Source organism: Solanum pennellii, chromosome 3 (genome assembly GCF_001406875.1).
Source record: "Solanum pennellii chromosome 3, SPENNV200".
Taxonomy (NCBI): Eukaryota; Viridiplantae; Streptophyta; class Magnoliopsida; order Solanales; family Solanaceae; genus Solanum; species Solanum pennellii.
The window spans coordinates 71,516,518-71,536,757 of NC_028639.1; the positions used below are offsets into that span (position 1 = coordinate 71,516,518).

The following is a 20,240-nucleotide window of genomic DNA, read 5'->3' on the forward strand; positions in this document are numbered from 1 at the left end:
TGCTGTAACGAGAAAATAAGGAGCTTTAAGGGCTCTGATCAAACAACATTTGCACAAATTATGAATTTCTGAATAACCTAATTAGTAGAGTACTTGCTATTCAAGGTATCCCAAGGAATTAGTTGACTTTTACGACTCCATTTCTAAAATTAATTAGATTCACAATATTATGATAATTCAAGAAAAATACTCCGTTGAGGAATTTATAGTCTCAGTAGGAAAGAGGTTTTATCTTTTTCCAGAGTAGACTTTTGACTTCGACAAAGTCTTAAAATTCTAAAATGACTTCAACTAAGTCTAAAATTTAAAAATGACTTAATCTATGTCTTGAATTTAAATTTTTTAGCGTAGATTGGAGGTGTTTGACTTAATGTGATAAAAAAAAACAAATAAATCAATACAGAAATTGTACCCTTGTTGGAATAGGAGGCAAGTGCAGATCTTAAACCACACTGGTTACTTGTTTTCTCAAAAGCAATATTTTGAACGCTGCATAGGCATCTGGGGATGGTATGCATAAAGAGTAGTTCGGGGGACACAGGGTGTGTGGCAGATTTGCTCAAATAGAAAGCAAAAGATAAAAGAATCGGACACAAAAGATATTGCCTCACAAGAGGCCAGATTATTCAGTCTAATAATTTAACTTTTTTATAAAAATATTTTAAAAGGGAAAACAAGAGAGAAAACAAAGTTTCTCTCACCTTCTGAAGTCTATTCTTTCCTAAAGTTACATGTGAACACCACATTTAAGCTATCTCGAACTTTAACCTCTCTATTTCCTTGAGACAGAAAATTGTTTTGTTTGTATGATGGTTGAACTTTAGCCTGAAAGGCCCCAGGCTATTGCCACCAGTTCAACTCTGTTGCAGCATTCACCGTTTCCCAGCAGGTTTCCTAGCAGGGATATCCTCCTCATCTGACTCGACATCTCCATACTCCCACATCGCACGTCTCTTTTCTCGTGCTTCTGTTTGATGCTTCTCCAATTCATCCAGAGCCTCTTTTTTGTCCTTGGGCACCCACCTCTTCCTTTTCTCCATCCTAGCAAGTCCTTCCTGAATTTTACAGGTCCCTCATTAGAACACCGCCAGCAACCAAAAAAAACATAACACTAGATATTTTAGAACCCAACTCAACCAGAAAAAAAAAGGATAATCCAGGTAAGCCTTAAAGTTTTTAATCAATTGGAACGACACAAATGGATTGAACAGCCAACTGCAATGTACTTGGCAGGGCAGAGGGTAGAGAATAAAAAGAACCTAGTGGCTATTGAAAAAAACGCAGAATCCAAAAGCAATAGAAATGAGTAAAACAATAACTAATATAAAAACAGCTATAATTTCGAACCTTGAGCAAAGTAGCATTCACACTGACATCACTTTCGGGATCAACCAAAGTCACCAAAAAGATTGTCCCCGTTCCTTGACCTTTAACTTTTCCACCTGAAGTGTCTTTCTCCTCGATGACAGCTTTAAATTCCTTTGGCCCACTTAGAAGAAGCTCACTTAGCCGGTATGCCGCCTCCTGGCCATAATCATCTTCTAGCCCAGGAACTTTAACATGGGCAAGACTGCAGAGCTGAGCAAGACCAGGACTGGAGGACACGGATGCTTCGAGGGGCCGCAATTGACTGTACGAAACAACTTCTTGGTTTCCATAATCAACATAGAAAACTTCGAACTTGTCTTTGGAAGATTCCACAGCACCACGAGGGGCATTGACAATCTTAAACATATTTTGAAGTGAGAAATCAGAAAAAGAATATGATATGACAAGCAAAAATATAACATAATAAATCACTTATATCCTACAGAAGACATAAAACTTCTATAACCTACAGTAATGACGCAACAGAAATATGCATGCATTATTTGACTAAAGAAAGAAAGGCTTAGGGGATGACAACATGATACACAAATATCATTCAAGACAAGTGCAGCAGACCAGAGAAGCTCCAAGAAGAAGTAATGAACTGTTCAAAGAACTAGGAACATTGCATGTACAGGGAGGGGTGTGTGTGTGTGTGTGAAGTACCAAAGAAAACACTAAATTACCTAGCAATGTTTATGTGATGACAAGAAGAGTAGTACAGTTTAAGAAACTAGTTCATTTGATTAATAGAAAACACACAGTAATTTGCATGATAAGTGAGAAGTAGCAAGTCTAATACTTTGAAGTGAAAAGCAGCAAATTGGAATTTTGAAAATTAACACGGTTTGACCTCATACTAGTAGGGTAACTCAGTAATTCAAGTCATATCTTCAACTGTTTAAAGGCTTATGGAACTACATAAATAAAATACAGTAACAGATATAGAATTGTTGGAACACATACCATTGCTCGGTTCCATGAATTATCAGCACTGAATTGCGCTAGAACTATATCACCCTTCTTGGGATTAAAGGCACCAATTACAGGAGCCTCCTGAAGATTTAGAGAAGCAAGTTGCTTCTGAATGGCGGCTACTTTCTGGTCGGAAACCAGCTGAACATAAAATTTACCCTCACCCAAAATTTCAGTGACAGTGACCTGAGAACATAAGCGTGCAGAAGTATAGAAGTCAAACAATCATAAGATGAAATAGTATTCACAATGAATGCAGATGGTAAATTGTGACAAACAATTATTAACTGAGAAGCACTAGGTCTAATTACATTACCTTCACCTCTTCCTTTTGGCGTCTGTCAGCTGCTCCACCACTGACAACTTCCTCTCCCTCGACATAATTCTCCCATATCTATATCAAGGCACTTGTTAATAAATAGTAAAGAACAAATACATGACTAATAAGTATAACATAGCTTGCTCTTGCCTTCAATTTCTGCCTTTTGGCAGCCTGTTCAGCTTGCAAGAGGAGGTGAACTTCTGGGATTCTATCAGCTCCAAAAGAAGTTTGAAGCCTTGCTAAACCAGCTTCCAGTAGGGTCACTGCCACATTAGATCTTGATTCCCATAATGTTCCAATGAAAGTCCCTGTTCTATCAACTGTTTCTACCTCGATCTATGTAGATGGCAATAGGAAAGAAATAAGAAAAATTCATATGAAACACAATACAATGTAAGAGAGAAACAATATTACCTCGACATCTCTCTGCATTATCTTCCGCCTCATCAAGGCAATGGCTTCCTCAGAGTAGGGTTCTTCCCGGCCGGGGCATCTCACTCCAGAAATAGAGAAAGCAATACTGCAAGTCTCCTTGGGAATGAACAGTTTGAATCTATGACCACTGAGGACATACTCAACTACAGCAGACATCCTCCTGTTACGCTGCAGGAAAGGCAAGAAGTCTCTAGCTTTCTTTGACGCTGCCTGAAAGTATAACAGAAAAGATTAGTTGTTCCTTAGTGTCACATAAAAAGAAACCAGTGAAATGATACTAACCGTTAGCAGGTCCGTTACATGCATCACCGGAGCTTCTTTGGGAGAATGAATGCCCTTTTTCCCAGAAGTAGCACGTGATTCCGCTGAGAGAAGCGCATCATAATAGTTTGAACGTTCTTCGAAATCACGATGTCTAACAACAGTTGCAAAACCACGGGCAACCAAAAGCTCAGCAACATTGACTCCAGCCAACTGGTTGCCTGCAGCAGATGGAGCAGGCGATGCATCATCCCCATCTTTGGATGCCAGGAATACAGTTCCAAAATCCATCACCCTTGAATCTGCACTACTGGCGGGAGCAGCAGGTCCATCTGCCATGTTGACCTTCCGAGAGTACTCCATTGAAACATGCACCTGAATAGATATAAGGTCAGTAATCATATCTTTCTGATTCTGTAACACTAAAATCAGAAGAGGAGATATCAGAAAAGATAGCAATACCTGTTTTCCAATAAGGCGATTTCTCAAAAATTCCTTTGCTTCACGAGCATATGGAGCAGGTTTCTCATCTCTACGGGGATTTCCCATTTTAGGAGACCTAATACTTGAAAGATTAACTCTTCTCTCTGCTGATGGATCTCCAAATGGCAGAGAATCATCAGCTATAACAAGACAATCTCCACTGACAACCTCAACCACCTTGAAAGTCCAAGCAAAAAGCATTAGAAGAGAGAGAGAGAGAGGAGAATAAGAAGGTAAACAACCCTTTGACTCGTAGCTACCTTTCCTGTGAAATTTTGATCATGAATAGCCTTGGAATTTGTTGCTGGAGCTACATAGTTCGTCCAGATTCTTAAGCGTGTCTTTTTGGCCTCAAGCTCAGCATTTTTCAGCTTCTTCTTGGCTTCACCTTCCAGCATGTTTGCACTCCAATCAACGTATTTAGCATAGCCCTATGCAAAAGGAAAGCGGAGGGAATAAACAAAGATTAGATTGACCTTGAAAGTTCTAAAACCAAAAGCATTTTCTTTTCTATAGTTAGAAGTAACTAGACAGTCACCGTCAAGTAAGTTTACTAATTGAAAATTAGAGATGAGCCTAATTAACAGTCTTTATTCTACAACTTCAATATTATAAAAGAAAAGTCAAGTGACAAAAATTACGGCAAGAGAAAGTTAATACATTTAGCTGAAGAGGATCGCTTGCTAATCCACATAAAGAAACCAAGAGATGGTACAGAATGAGAGACAGATAATGCCCACTGAATGTAATGGCAATAAAGACTATGATAGGGAGCAGAAACTAAATGTACAGGTAATAGAGACTATGATAGGAAACAATACATAATGCACACAGATGCATAATATTGAAGACTGCATTTGTACCAATAACAAAAAGAGGGGACAAACTGTGTTGCTAAACGAGATATAAGCCACTTACGTTGAGCATATTGATGCATAAAATTCTGAATTACAGAAAATCTACAGAAAAAATAAATATTCTTTACAAAACACAATCAACAAGAAAGCCCCATCTATGGTTAAGACTGTTTCCAATTTCTTGCAGAAACGTATCATAAATAGATACAAAGTACGCCTGTGTAGCAACTACAGTGACCTTTTAACAACTTCAGTTTCTTATTAGACACATGTTCTAATATATCACCAGTAGTATGTCTATCACGTACATTTTCAATAAGCTCCAATCCCAGGTCCTTTGCCGATTCTCCATCAGGGTAGTACACTGAGCCAATTAGATTGCTATACTTGTCAACACCCTCCAGGACAATTCGAACCTGTATGTTAAACTACATTAGGAAAAGGGTGAACAGGAAACAAAAATCATTAAGAGCTAACAAATAGAATCTCACATCTCTATTTAAGACACGGGTTTCAGTAAAATGCTTTGCTTCTCTGCCATAAGGATCAGGAGAAACTTCTGTTACAGATGCTGCTGAAGACGCCAACCTCTGTGCTGATGTCGGAGTTGCACGAGGTTCAGTAATTGATTCTCCATTTGGTTCATCAGAGGTAACACGAGTATTAATAATAGTTTCTGATGTTGCTCTTCTTCCCATAGTTGGTGCCTGTTTATTGAAACAAAAGGGTAAACAAACTGGTAAACTAACAACATCTGGTCAAGAAAAATTTAACTTGTATTGCATTAACCTGTATTCCAGCAACGAACACTTGAATGAACTGGAAGTCTGGAAGCAAATACACTCGCAGCGTACTTCCATCACGAACCTGCTCAACAAATGCTTCTATAAGCTTACCTTTATTTCGCTCCAATAGACCCATTGCATCAAAGTTACTAGCATCACCGATCGCAGATGGAGGTAGATTCCTAATAGATGCCTCAGAAGCACCAGGTGCCTGAAAACAGCAGAATGCCAGGAATTACTACGCTTGCAAAAATAGGAAGCCAAAAAAACAAGCTTGATCACAATATGTGGACACTGAACTAAATGGACAAAGATACTATGCAAAAGATCCACCAGCCAACACAAACCACAGTGACAGGAACTACCCCTAAGAGATCACAGATTGGATTAGATCTAGACATTTAGTTGATAGTCTTTCTACTTGAAAGAATAACAAGTAAAAGAAAATTAAACAGGATTATATGGATACAACCCACTGTTGCAGCACATCCTGGAGTGCTACCATCAAAACTCAATACATTCTAGATTTAATCTTGTAGCTCCAGGAGAATTGCAGAAAGAAGCAGACACAACATGGAAAACAAACATGCTCAAAAACAGGTCAAAGTGCAAGGGGTCAAAAAAAGGAGACGTAAACGGCTTCAGTTCAGTCTACAGAAAAATATCATCTTCCTTGGCTCAACCCATCTCATCCAAAAGAAGATAAAATGGTGAAGTTCAGTAGTTCACGATAATCCAGTAATAACATCAGAGACAATGAGAAACACACCCTACTCCAACGACCTAGACCTTGTTGCTTGGCTTGTTCTTCAGCATCTTGCAGCTGTTTTAAATAGGGATTCGCATCTTTCTGTTGACCCTGCTCCCTGACCTGGTTCCATAAAAAATAATCATTTCATGATACGAAAATATAATGGGAAACAAGTCACAAGAGAAACAGAAAAATTAACACCAATCCAACCTTGGCCCATCCTGCAGCAACAACTAGCATGGAAACGTTCTTGTCACCAAGAAAAACAGTGCCATATTCTCGCCCTATGGAAGGTACAGCATATTCCACCTTGAAAGTGACCTCCTAAAGAATAAAAAGGATGCATTTAAATCTAATACTACTAAAAGAAGAATAGAGAGAGAGAGAGAGAGAGAAAGAGAGGATCAATGCAAGGACACCTTTCCAATGCAAAGCTTCCTCAAGAAGTCTCTGCTTTGCCATGCAAATGGCTCATCCACTCCACCACGACGTGCCTACAAGTGGAAAGCCAGAATGCGTAATGAAAAAAGAGATACAAATATAGCAGCAATTTAAAAATATGGATCATAAAAAAGGTAAGGTTTATTAGTGCATGTCATACCAATCGTGGAGCCATTAGAGATCCTAAGGTAATAGATTTTTCAGGGGGTATTTCAGCCTTGGAACTACCCATTATAACCAAACTGTCACCAGAGGGAACAGCTTTCACTCTTCCCTTCAACCACCCTGTTGATGCCATTTCAACTGCTAAATGCCTGAGATTAACAATCCAAGTGAGGAACAAAATTCAGAAGAGGCAGGAATCATACTGCTGACACCAAATGAGAAGTTCTCATCAACCAGATAGACATGCAAAAACAAAATATGCCACAGCCACACTTCTCAAGGGCCTTCTCTTTTGGTAAAGAAAAATCAAAACCTTTAATATGAGTAAGGCCTAATAACTAATAATTTGGTGGGATAACAAAGATCTTACATGGACATAGTAAATGAAATCAAAACAAAAAAAAAAGAATTTTGTTATAGATCTCTGCAGAAGTAAGGTTGTTCAAATTGCTAAATAAAATAACAGCCAACTTAATTATTTTCTATAGATTTAATCTTTCATAACATCTAACCATAACTACTATTTTCAATGACTCCTGAAAATGAAACTAGATCATTATCAATTCATCCGAAATAGAAAGTCTACTTTGTCTTGCAGGAACAACAATTTTTAAAAAGAAGTGCCGGGTAGAGGAACTTGCACCCTAAATTCTTTAATTTTCACATCATGTGGTTCATCACTCCCACTAACTTCACCATTCTCAATGAACCCAACATTTCTAGTTTCAACAATGATCGAACTGTGATTAGGACAGAAAATTTATACCCCTTCGATTTTTCTGAATAACCAATAAAGAAACTACTAATTGTTTTTTGATCCAATTTCTTTCCTTGTGGATGGTCAATTCACTAGGCAACCTCAAACATGCAGGTGCCCTCAACTAGGTTTCCTTCGGAACCAAATTTCAAAAGGTGTCTTTCAGTCTTTCTTACTAGGTAACCTATTTAACTAATACACAACCGTTTTAAAATCACACATATACAGGGAGATGAGTAAAGATGAACTACTAAACATACTCCTGATTAAATCATTTGATGCACGATTATGCCTTTCTACCACTGTTTGTTGTGGTTTCTGGCATTATGCATTGAGCATATATGCTGGTGTCAAAGAATTTAGCAAATGGACCACTGTTTGTCCAGTTTCATCATATGTTCCATCATACTCACGATCTCTATTTGACCTTTCTATTTTCACCTTTTTATCTAGTTCTGTTTCAACATCATTAATAAATACCTCCAACATATTTATTGCACGAGATTTTTTGATGCAACAAATAGACATATCCATGATGTGAAAAGTCATCAATAAAGGTGATAAATATTTTTCTTTATTGAAAGGAGGGCGAAGGGTCAAATATGCCCCTAACTAAGCAAAATGAAATAGATTTTCCCTCCGTTAATAATTAGGGACAAATATGCCCTCCTCGCTAAAATCAGCCACATTTGCCCTTATTTTCAAACAGCGAGAGTCTAGCACTCAATGATGCCATATGTCAGGATTAATCTATTTAAACTGCGTGTAATATGAACCTTTCACATAGTTCAGGGGCAAATTTGACCTTTCTCCTTAATTTTGAGTTCTCTTCCCTCCACTACATCTATCGTCAATCAATCTTTCTTCCTCCTTTGTCCCATATGCAGCTATACACCTGCATTAAATTGATATTATATGTTGCATGTTCAAGTCGTTTAGCGTATTCCCTCCTAGTGGTGGAGGTGATGGTGGGTAACGTAGGAAGTGCAAGAGAAGATGGTGGTGGAGGTAATTGTAACAATGTTGGCAGGGAGTTAAGGAGGATGGAAGAATAAAGAGTGATTGTTGATAGAGGTAGTGGAGAGGAGGGAGAAAAAAGGAACAAAAAGAATTAATAAGTCAAAACTACGGAGAAGGTTCAAGCTTGCCCCTAAATTATGTGAAAGGTTCAAATTTAACCCCTTTTAAAAAGATTAATCATTAATCACAGACCCATGGCATCATCGGGTGCCATTTCATCGTTTGAAAATAAGGAAAAAATTAGCCCATTTTAGTAACGACGAGTCGCTCCACTCCATAAATATTGCATGTATTCTTTTGTCATTTACCATACCTTTCGGCTCAAAAATGTGCACGGCTAGTGGGATTGTGCCAATTTTAGCATATTTGCCCTAATTATTAACGGAGAGTAAAGTTTTCCATTTTGCACAGTTCAATTGCAAATTTAACAATTTTTCCTTGAAAGAATTTACTCCAAAATGACCATGTATGTTGGTGTGTATAATTTCTAGAAGTTGTTTGCTTCTTGTGGCTCCTTTCCTTGTTTGTTTGGTTTGTTCTTCTCTAATACAATTAACACCAAATATTAAAGTTCCATAACTTCCAAATTTAGAAGGATTCCATTCTTTTTTTGGATATGTGACCTAAAGGTTATGCAATAACTAAGCATAGTGTTCATTCACCAAACCACATTTAGGTCTAACATTATGATCCAAAGTTGAAAAGGATTTCGGCAAGTACTATCAACATTTGGTTTGTACAAACCATCACAACAAATACTCGAACCAATGAGATGATTATATGTCTAAATTTAAAAAGTATTCAACTTTCCCAACTTAGACATGAAAATTGGATTTCTTAAAAAAAGGGTACATAATAAGTTCCAAACAAGTTTAAGTGATGCTAGTGTCTAGTTTTAAATGAAAAGACTTGATAGCTTCAACTAGAGTGTTCACTTTCTCCGTGTATACAGATCTTTCATCTTGATTTGTGATCTAGGTTGTAAGGAGTTCTTGCATTGTCTTAGAACCATGAATGATACAACCAAAGTCAAACCAGTATTGTAAGGTACTTCAATTAGATTTGATTTAAGACACGTAAAAGCACTATACTGAGCATTACGTTTCAAGTAATATTCTGAAAGTGTCTAGGTTCTCCATAGAAACGACACTCAACATTCATGTGTACCTTCTACATAATTGGAGAGATGACTTATTGCATTACATTGCCTCTGTTTACCCTTGTCGTGTTTTGTCCTCTTTTTAACTCCTTAATGGCTTACAAGGTTAATAAAGTAAGCTCTATGATTCTTTAGCCTTGTTTCCTCCAACACCAACATCTTGTGAATTTCATGCATGTTCCATTAGTCTTTCATGATATAGTAGTTCATTTAGAAAGGCCTAAACAATAATGAATTAAAGATGAATTTCACTAGGAAATTCTCATCTACCTCCATTTCCAATGTCTTAAGTCTTATTGTTATATTTGTCAGTGCAATGACGTGCTCATGCATGGTACAAACACCATAAACTTCATGGCAGTCAAGGTAGCCATTAGTGTCCTGGCAAGAGAGATTTATCAGTTGTTTAAAAGCATTCATCCACAAGTGTCAAATCTATCTTGCACTTGCAGTTTTGGAAAGAGTTTTTGTTTTCTTTAAATAGGTAACAACTTAGTATCAGTAACCAATACTTGGGAAACCAAAAACCCCTATATAAAAGAAAGTGCGAAAGAGAAAATAACAAAAACAAGGTGAGACGGGATATAATTCTAGCATGAATCAAAAACTAGGATTGTCTATGTGTCTTCAGGATATGACTTTAGACACCAAAAAAAAATAGTTGAACACCATTGAGCTTGATCTTCCATATAATGCTACTTTTATTCTCAAAACATCTGCAGTTCCTTTCTTTCAAAATGGTCCACCAAATACAGGCTAGAATCAACCTCCAATATGTTCTGCTCATTACCCAGACTCATTTTGCTCTTAGCCCCAAATGCTTAAATGGTAGCCCATCCCAATGCTACTTCCCATAACAGCAGTTGGTTGCTCATTATACATTGCGGCATCAAAATCTAACAGTCCAACGTGTAATTTGATCTATTCACATCAATGTTGGAGTTCAGTTAGCGAATCAAATTGTAGTTTCCTTAGGTAGCCATCGATCTACAGTTATCCTTACACTTTTGTGCTTGGTGGAGAAGAAAAGAAGCGAACAAAAGACGCTCGCTCATTGTTTTGTTCTCTATCACAAACAAGGATCGCTTACCATCTAGATTAGATTGGAGAAAAATTTTATGACCCTCGTATCAGGAAAGGTCAGAACAAAAGCAGAGTGTGAACGAAGAGCAAATGCTACAAATAAAATATGTTAATTTGTTAATGCTTTGTGTTATAACCCAAACATACTATCAGATTAAGAAATTTTATGTTTATTATTAAATGTATAGTGATATCGAAGTACAAGTTTAGACATATGCTCAATAAAGTTAAAACATTATTTGATAATCTATAATGCGCCAATTAGTAATATTACTATCATTTGATATAAAACAAACTAATGGCACATTAAATTATCAACTTGTAATTCAACAATTATATGAACAAACGATTAACCATGTAGCATTTCTTGGATATCTTAAGCAAAACTTCTTGAGCTTTCTAGTTCTGAGAAACTGGTTTCTGTCCTACGGATTATCTTCTTCCTCACATTTGTCGATGAAAATAACTGTGAATTGCAACTGAGAGAGGACCAGTTTCTAAAGACCGCTTTATACTCCAATTACACATAAAGTAAGAGTATATAACTAAGCTACTCTTTTCTTACTGTGCAGTTCAGTGAATTCATTATGAGCTATCTATAAATAGCAGGATTGTACAAGCACGACGTGTGTCATGTTGACGAGGTACGCAAGCTAAACTGTGTCATGCTTAGCTGTCAAATTTATCAGCCACATTATCTTACATTGTGAATGGATACCATCTAATCATGGAACAGTCACATAATTTTTCACCTTCCATCAATGGGGAGTTATTCAATTCTGTTACAAAGTTGTGCTATAAATTCTAACAAATACACTTTTATCAGCCCTTTCATTTATTAAACCCAATTTAAACACATTAAACATATATCTTACTGAGTGAAAAGCAAATCTTCAAACCAGTGGTTTGATTAAACCAGATTTGAACACATGGAACATATATCATACAGAGTAAACAACAATTCTTCAATTCAGTGATTTGAATTCATTAAACAACTGAGAAAAAAAAAGCATCACATGAAAAAACATCCAAAGGATTGCATAGGCGAAACATTCAATTGTAAAAGCAAGTTGATTTGATGCATAAACAAATGAAAGCGGCTATTAAACATGAACGATCCGAAAGCATACCTGAATGACTAGCGCTGAATGGATCGATCGTAGACAGAGGAGAAGAGAGAAAGCAGATTAACGTACGAATCTAAAAGCAAATCAGCTACCAAATCATGTGAATAGGATTGCTTCAGAACGACGGTAAACCGGAATCCGGCCAGAGACGAGAATGTCAACGCTGTGTTCGGTGGCGGGCGGCGGATCGAAGAAATTTTTTTAGAAGAAAATCCGTAACAGAATAGAGTGCCAATTGATATGTGAGCCCGATATAGAAAGGGGAAGTGAAAAGAAAATTCACCTCCTTTTTGGGTAAAATTACTTAAATTGCCAGTGGTAGTTTAAAATCTAGTAAAAGAAGGTTCTAATTTGATTAAAAGAAAATGACTGTACTTGGACCTGATTAGGACAGGCAGATTTTCCTATTTTTGTGACGACGACGGAGGGACACGTGCGATAATCCACCAATAAAATCCCGCCACGTCATTAGGGAAATGTTGCTGTTGCCAAGTCAGCACCGTGGGTTTTTTTTAAGAAAAAAAATTAAAGTAGTACACTTTAAATCCTAGCTACTTGCTTTAATCTTTGAACTTCTGAAAAAGTTCTATTATTCCCTCGATTTTCTTCCCTTTTTTGGTTGGTCTAAAAATAAATAATTTATTTCATTTTTAGTAAAATGATTTCTAGTTATATAAATATTGATGACTTATTATAGATCATTAAAAAAATTAATTTCATGTCAAATATATAAATTGAGATGGAAAAACTAAATAGAAGTCAAGAAAAACTATGGGAAGAATTGGACAAAATATTCATTGGGTTGAAATCTCTTGTCAAAAATATTAGGAAAATTATATAAAATAGCAAATTATTAATTTAAATTAAATGTTATAACCATAATTTCATTTAATTTCAATTTGTAGCAAACACTTGTCATTCACCTCTCTCCTCAAAAATCTCGTTCGCCTCTATCCCTCGCCTCTTTCACTTTATACAAACACAAATATATAAATTGTGTTTGTGTTTGTATAAAGCGAAAAAAAATTATATATACAAATATAAATACATATATTTTCGTTTTATACACATACAATTGCACAATAAAGATCTTCCTCTACCAGTAATCCTTTGTCTTTATATCTTTCTTGCTTTATACAAACACAAATTATACAAATATATAATTTGTGTTTTATAAAGCGAGAGAGATCTAAAATATATTTTTTTATTTTGATTCAACTGTATACAAATTCAAATTTTATGCAAATATACAAATACAAATATTGATACATATACACAGTAATTACATATATATACAATTATCTAGCCAATATATATACACAATCATTGCACTTTTATACAAACAAGATACACACCTGCAATTTATACAAATATGATAAGCATAATTATACAAACTATATCTACAGCTATAACATACAAAATATGATTTTTATGTTTGCTAAATCTAAAATTTCCTCAAATAACTTTGACTACTGAATGGTTAGTCGGCACATTTTATTTTCAGCCGAAGTGCATTTAGTTGCACTAATCTTCTACATCTCTTCCTTCTTTAGTTTTTTTTCTTCTTCTTCTTTCTTTTGCTTCTGCTTTGCTTCTTTTAGCCATTAAACCTTATTTAAAAGGTCCCTTTTAAAATTTGACATGTTCTACATATAAAATTATTTCGAGTGAATAATATTACCATAACACATGAAATATTGAGATGAGCTTATATCTAACATTTGAGACTATTTAGAGGAGATTTTGAGTTAGTCGGGATTGAAAAACTACATTAGCCATTAGAAGTTCTTCAAAGCTCGATTCTAAAATTCGACTTGCCCCAAATGGAAATCATGTCATGAACAATATATCAAGACTCAAACATTAAAAGTATTCATATCTATATTTGAGTTGATCGAAAAATATGTATATGAAAAATATTGCATAAACAACATATATGAATGTATATAGATAGCTATACATATACAAACGGTTATAATATTGATATATGATTCTAACATATTACGTGTATATACGGTTATATACTATTGTATATACATTACATATACGTGTGGCCATTTGTTGAGAAAAAATTGTCACATGTAGTAAGAAGCCCAAAACGGTTCCCCAAATAATTTGGCCCACTTGTTTTGAAGCTTGGTACGATAAATACGTGTAGTGAATTGTCGAATTCTATTTGAAAACCTGGGTCTAATTTTTTTTAAAAACTAATCTAACAGAGATGACAGATCTTATGCTGATAAGGCAGTGACATTGAATAATATTTCCACAAGACTCTACTCTCTTCTATCTTTCTATCATTTCCACAACTCACGATTGCATTTTGTCGTGACAACAATTTTAAATGTTTTTTTTAATCTCCGTATGTATATATCCTAATGGTATATGTTTGAATTTTCTTAACTTAGTTTGCTTCTAAACCAAATCTTATTTCATGTTCCCTAATTTTCTGAAATAGTTATGGAGGGGAATGAGCTGCTACAGAAGATGGATGGGTGACAGAAAAGGGGGATGAGAAATGGTGAAGAGGTGAAAGTCCGTACTCTGGACTGGAATGGTCTAAAGCGTTGGATTATAGAGGAATAGCGGTCATCTCCATCTCAATTTATGGTAAAAATCTCACTTAGGATTTACCGGCATAACATTCAATAAATTTATGAAAACATTTGGGTTTTTATCCTTCTACACAAAAAAATATTGAGATAGTAAAACGATCACGATAAATATTGCCTCCCAGTTCTGATAAAATTTAACATATCCCCGATGAAAAGCGACAAAGGAGGCCGGTTTATTCAGTCATATAAATTTAAAGTAAAAAATTAAGAAAAGAAAAAGGGGGGGAAAAGAAAGAGAACAAAATTTCACTCACCTCCTGAAGTCTCTCTCAGTCTCTCCTAAAGTTACATGTGAACAACGCATAAAGCTAAACTCAAACTTTCACCTCTCTATTTCTCTAGACAGCAATTGTCTGATTTTTAGGCTGACAAAGCCCCATCCAAATTTTGTCAATTGCCACCAGTTCAACTCTGTGGCAGCATTTACCGTTTCCCGGCAGGTTTCCTAGCAGGGATATCCTCCTCATCTGACTCGACATCTCCATACTCCCACATCGCACGTCTCTTTTCTCGTGCTTCTGTTTGATGCTTCTCCAATTCATCCAGAGCCTCTTGTTTGTCCTTGGGCTCCCACCTCTTCCTTTTCTCCATCCTAGCAAGTCCTTCCTGAAAATTTATGGTCCCTTGTTAGAACACCGCCAGCGGAAAAAAAAACATAATGCTTAAAGGGACAGAGGAAAATGGCAGCACTAGGAATTTCAAACCCAACTCTACCAGATAAGAGATGGTCTAGCTAAATGGAATTTGAACAGCCAAATACAAGGCACTGCTTTACTATGATATTGTAGGGGGTATTGAACAGGGTACCTAGTGGCTATTGAAAAACTCAGCAGAATCCGAAAGCAATAGAAAAGAGTACGTTGAATCGTAATTAAATTAAAAGTGGCTATTAATTTCGAACCTTAAGCAAGGTAGCATTTATGCTGATATCACTTTCAGGATCAACCAAAGTCACCAGAAAGACTGTCCCTGTTCCTTGACCTTTAACTTTTCCACCTGAAGCGTCTTTCTCCTCAATAACAGCTCTAAATTCCTTTGGCCCACTTAGAAGAAGCTCACTTAGCCGGTATGCTGCCTCCTGACCATAATCATCTTCTAGCCCAGGAACTTTAACATGAGCAAGACTGCAGAGTTGAGCAAGACCAGTACTGGAGGACACAGATGCTTCAAGAGGCCGCAACTGACTGTATGAAACAACTTCTTGGTTTCCATAATCAACATAGAAAACTTCAAACTTGTCCTTGGAAGATTCCACAGCACCACGAGGGGCATTGACAATCTTAAACATATTTTAAAGTGAAAAATCAGAAAAAGAATATGATATGACAAAGAAATAACATAATAAAGTCACATATATCCTTCAGAAGACATGAAGCATCAGTAATCTACAAGAATAACCCAACAAAGAAGCGCATCGGATTAACTAAAGAATAAGGGCTTATGGGACACAACTAGATGGTTAACAAAGTTCAATTCATCAGACAAAAGCAACAGCAAGACCAAGTAAGGTATTTTTAAAGAGCTAGGGACATCACACGAGCAGGAATTTACTAAAGCAAACACTAGATTAACTTATACAGTTTGTATGATGACAAAAAAAAGTAGTTCAGGTCAAGCCACAAGTTTATTTGATTGGAATGGGTAAACACACATTCCAACTTCCTTTGATACATAAAACGTAGCAACTGTAATGTTTAAGTGAAGTATACCAAATTGTAGTTACAACTATCCAAACTAGTAATTTACATTCATATAATAGAATAACACAAAGTTAGGGTACTCAGTAATTCAAGTCATATCTTCAACTGTTTAAAGGCGTATGGAACTAAGTAAATAAAATAAAGTTAGAGCAATAGAGTTATTGGATCACATACCATTGCTCGGTTCCATGAATTATCAGCACTGAATTGAGCAAGAACCATATCACCCTTCTTGGGATTAAATGCACCAATGACAGGAGCCTCCTGAAGATTTAGAGAAGCAAGTTGCTTCTGAATGGCAGCTACTTTCTGGTCGGAAACCAACTGAACGTAAAATTTACCCCCACCCAGAATTTCAGTGACAGTGACCTGAGAACATAATCGTGTAAAAGTATAGAAGTCAGAAAATCATAACACGAAATAGTATTCACAATGCACTCAGATGGTAAATTATGACAAACAATAGTTAACTGAGAAGCACTAGATCTAATTACATTACCTTCACCTCTTCTTTTTGGCGTCTTTCAGCTGTTCCACTACTGACAACTTCCTCTCCCTCGACATAATTCTCCCATATCTATATCGAGGCACTTGTTAATAAATAATAAAGAACAAATTCATGACTAATAAGTATAACAGATCTTGCTCTTGCCTTCAATTTCTGCCTTTTGGCGGCCTGTTCAGCTTGCATGAGGAGGTGAACTTCGGCGATTCTATCAGTTCCAAAAGAAGTTTGAAGCTTTGCTAGACCAGCTTCCAGTAGAGTCACCGCCACATTGGATCTTGATTCCCATAATGTTCCAATGAAAGTCCCTGTTCTGTCAACTGTTTCTACCTCGATCTATGTAGAAGGCAAAAAGAAAGAAATAAGAGAGAATTTCATGTGTAGCACAAAACAAAATTAAGAAAGAAAAAATATTACCTCGACATCCCTCTGCATTATCTTCCGCCTCATCAAGGCAATGGCTTCCTCAGAGTAGGGCTCGTCACGACCTGGGCATCTCACTCCAGAAATAGAGAAAGCAATGCTGCAAGTCTCCTTGGGAATGAACAGTTTGAATCTATGACCACTGAGGACATATTCTACTACAGCAGACATCCTCCTGTTGCGCTGCAAGAAAGGCAAAAAGTCTCTAGCTTTCTTTGACGCAGCCTGAAAGTTAAAACAGAAAAAATTAGTTATTCCTTAGCACCACATAAAAAGAGAGCCAGTGGCAAGGATACTAACCGTTAGCAGGTCTGTTACATGCATCACTGGAGCTTCTTTAGGAGAATGAATACCCTTTTTCCCAGAAGTAGCACGTGATTCTGCGGAGAGAAGGGCATCGTAGTAGTTTGAACGTTCTTCAAAATCACGATGTCTGACAACAGTTGCAAAACCGCGGGCAACCAAAAGCTCAGCAACATTGACTCCAGCCAACTGGCTGCCTGTAGCAGATGGAGCAGGTGATGCATCATCCCCATCCTTGGATGCCAGGAATACAGTTCCAAAATCCATCACCCTTGAATCTGCACCACTGGTGGGAGCAGCAGGTCCATCTGCCATGCCTACCTTCCGTGAGTACTCCATGGAAACATGCACCTGAAAGGATGTAAGGTTAGTGAATCATCCCTTTCTGATTCTGTAACTCTAAAACCAGGAGAGGAGATATCAGAAAAGATAGCAATACCTGTTTTCCAATAAGGCGATTTCTCAAAAACTCCTTTGCTTCCCGAGCATAGGGAGCAGGTTTCTCATCTCTACGAGGATTTCCCATTTTAGGAGACCTAATACTTGAAAGATTGACTCTTCGTTCTGCTGATGGATCTCCAAATGGCAGAGAATCATCAGCTATAACAAGACAATCTCCACTGACAACCTCAACCACCTACAAAAAGCCAAGCACAAAACATTGAAGAGAGAGAGAAGCAGAGATTAAGAAGAACTTTAAAAAAGCTTCGACTCATAGCAACCTTTCCCGTGAAATTTTGGTCATGAATAGCCTTGGAATTTGTTGCTGGAGCTACATAGTTCGTCCAGATTCTCAAGCGAGTCTTTTTGGCCTCAAGCTCAGCACTTTTCAGTTTCTTCTTGGCTTCAACTTCCAGCATGTTGGCACTCCAATCAACATATTTAGCATAACCCTACGCCGAGGAAGGGGGAGGGCATAAAGTTCAGATTAGATAGACCTTAAACGTTCAAAAACTAAAAAAATGTCAAACATTTACTTTTCTAGAATTCGGAGTAACTAGCGGATCACTGTCAAGTAAGTTAACTAATAGAAAAATTAGAGATGAGCGAATTGAACATTTCTTTTATGCTATAACCTCAATTTCATAAAGAAAAACTAAGTAGAGAAAGTTACAGCAACAGAAAGCTAATAAAGTTATGTGAAAGAGGATCCTAATCCATAATATCTTATCTTTCCAAGAGAAAATAAACAACAAAGGCCAATCTATGGTTAAGATAGTTTCCAATTTCTGGGAGAAATTACAGTGACCTTATAACAACTTCAGTTTCTTATTAGACACATGTTCTAAAGTATCAGCAGTAATATGTCTATCACATACATTTTCAATAAGCTCCAATCCCAGGTCCTTTGCCGATTCTCCATCAGGGTAGTACACTGAGCCAATTAGATTGCTATACTTGTCAACACCCTCCAGGACAATTCGAACCTGTATGTTAAACTGCATTAGAAAAATGGTAAACAGGAAATACAAATCAGTAAGAGCTAACAAATAGAATCTCACATCTCTATTTAAGACACGAGTTTCGGTAAAATGCTTTGCTTCTCTGCCATAAGGATCAGGTGCAACTTCTGTAACAGATGCAGCTGAGGATGCCAACCTCTGCGCTGATGTCGGAGCTGCACGATTTTCAGTAGTTGATTCTCCATTTGGTTCATCAGAGGTAACAATGGCATTGATAACAGTTTCTGATGTTGCTCTTCTTCCCATCGTTGGTGCCTGTTCATTGAAACAAAACGGTAAAACAAACTGGAAAAGTAACAAAATCTGGTCATAAAGAAAATTTAACTTGTATTGCATTAACCTGTATTCCAGCGACGAACACTTGGATGAACTGGAAGTCTGGAAGCAAGTACACTCGCAGCGTACTTCCATCACGAACTTGCTCAACAAATGCTTCTATAAGCTTACCTTTACTTCGCTCCAATAGTCCCATTGCATCAAAATTACTAGAATCACCAATTGCAGATGGAGGAAGATTCCTAATAGATGCCTCAGAAGCACCAGGGGCCTGAAAGTAGCAGTATACCAGGAATTACTACACACACAAGAAAAAACTGGATCGCAAATATATGTGAAGATTGAACTAAATGGACAAAAATACTATGCAAAAGATCCACCAGCCAACACAAATCACAGTGACAGGAGTTGCTCGTAAAAGATCAATACAGTTCAGATTAGATCTAGACATCTAGTTGCTGGCCTTTCCAGTTGAAAGAATAACAAGTAAAAGAATTTCTATTTATAACGTAAAAGTTTATTAGTAAAATCAAGAAGGTACTGAAAAGTAATTCCTAAACAGACAACCCCTTATAACATTCCTAGTTTACATATTTCATGGTGAACAAAAAAATTCCATATACTGATCCATACTCTAATATACTCCTTTTACACCCAAAAAAAGAGAAACAAGAGAAATATAACAGGATAATCTGGATACAACCCACTGTTTCAGCACTTATCCTGAAGTGCTAGCCATCGAAGTCCAACACATTCTAGATAAAGTCCTCGTAGCAAAAGGTGTTTTGCAGACAGAAGCAGACCACAAAATGGGACAACAAATACATAACATCTAAAAATGTAAAGGATAAACAAAGAATTGAACACCAAAAGGGAAAAAATCTATAAGAATAGAAGGGAGAGGTAAACGACTTCTTAATATACCAGTCAGCAGAAAATTTTATCTTCCCTGGCTCAACAACCCCC

General features: G+C 36.7%; 2 protein-coding genes across 2 annotated transcripts in view; both read right to left on the bottom strand.

Annotated features, from left to right (window-relative positions):
• Positions 1–559: 559 nt before the first annotated feature.
• LOC107014624 (ribonuclease TUDOR 1-like) lies at positions 560–12,232 on the bottom strand. Its single transcript, XM_015214613.2, has 17 exons — positions 11,993–12,232; positions 6,839–6,992; positions 6,657–6,731; positions 6,448–6,561; positions 6,256–6,357; positions 5,491–5,697; positions 5,193–5,408; positions 5,010–5,117; positions 4,105–4,275; positions 3,824–4,021; positions 3,383–3,736; positions 3,080–3,310; positions 2,813–3,001; positions 2,660–2,737; positions 2,335–2,529; positions 1,348–1,725; positions 560–1,055 (listed from the first exon to the last, which is right to left on the bottom strand). Exons 2-17 carry the CDS (start codon positions 6,974–6,976, stop codon positions 873–875), a joined length of 2,937 nt encoding a protein of 978 aa, XP_015070099.1. The 5' UTR covers positions 6,977–6,992; positions 11,993–12,232; the 3' UTR covers positions 560–872.
• Positions 12,233–14,692: 2,460 nt separating this feature from the next.
• LOC107014388 (ribonuclease TUDOR 1) overlaps positions 14,693–20,240 on the bottom strand; it is an 8,068-nt gene continuing 2,520 nt past the window's right edge. Inside the window, exons 6-17 of the mRNA XM_015214272.2 lie at positions 19,339–19,545; positions 19,038–19,253; positions 18,855–18,962; positions 18,258–18,428; positions 17,975–18,172; positions 17,533–17,886; positions 17,227–17,457; positions 16,957–17,145; positions 16,804–16,881; positions 16,479–16,673; positions 15,506–15,883; positions 14,693–15,210 (exon numbers count right to left, since the gene is read on the bottom strand). Coding sequence (XP_015069758.1) covers positions 15,028–15,210; positions 15,506–15,883; positions 16,479–16,673; positions 16,804–16,881; positions 16,957–17,145; positions 17,227–17,457; positions 17,533–17,886; positions 17,975–18,172; positions 18,258–18,428; positions 18,855–18,962; positions 19,038–19,253; positions 19,339–19,545 — 2,508 coding nt within the window. The 3' untranslated portion in view covers positions 14,693–15,027. The remainder of the gene's footprint in view (positions 15,211–15,505; positions 15,884–16,478; positions 16,674–16,803; positions 16,882–16,956; positions 17,146–17,226; positions 17,458–17,532; positions 17,887–17,974; positions 18,173–18,257; positions 18,429–18,854; positions 18,963–19,037; positions 19,254–19,338; positions 19,546–20,240) is intronic.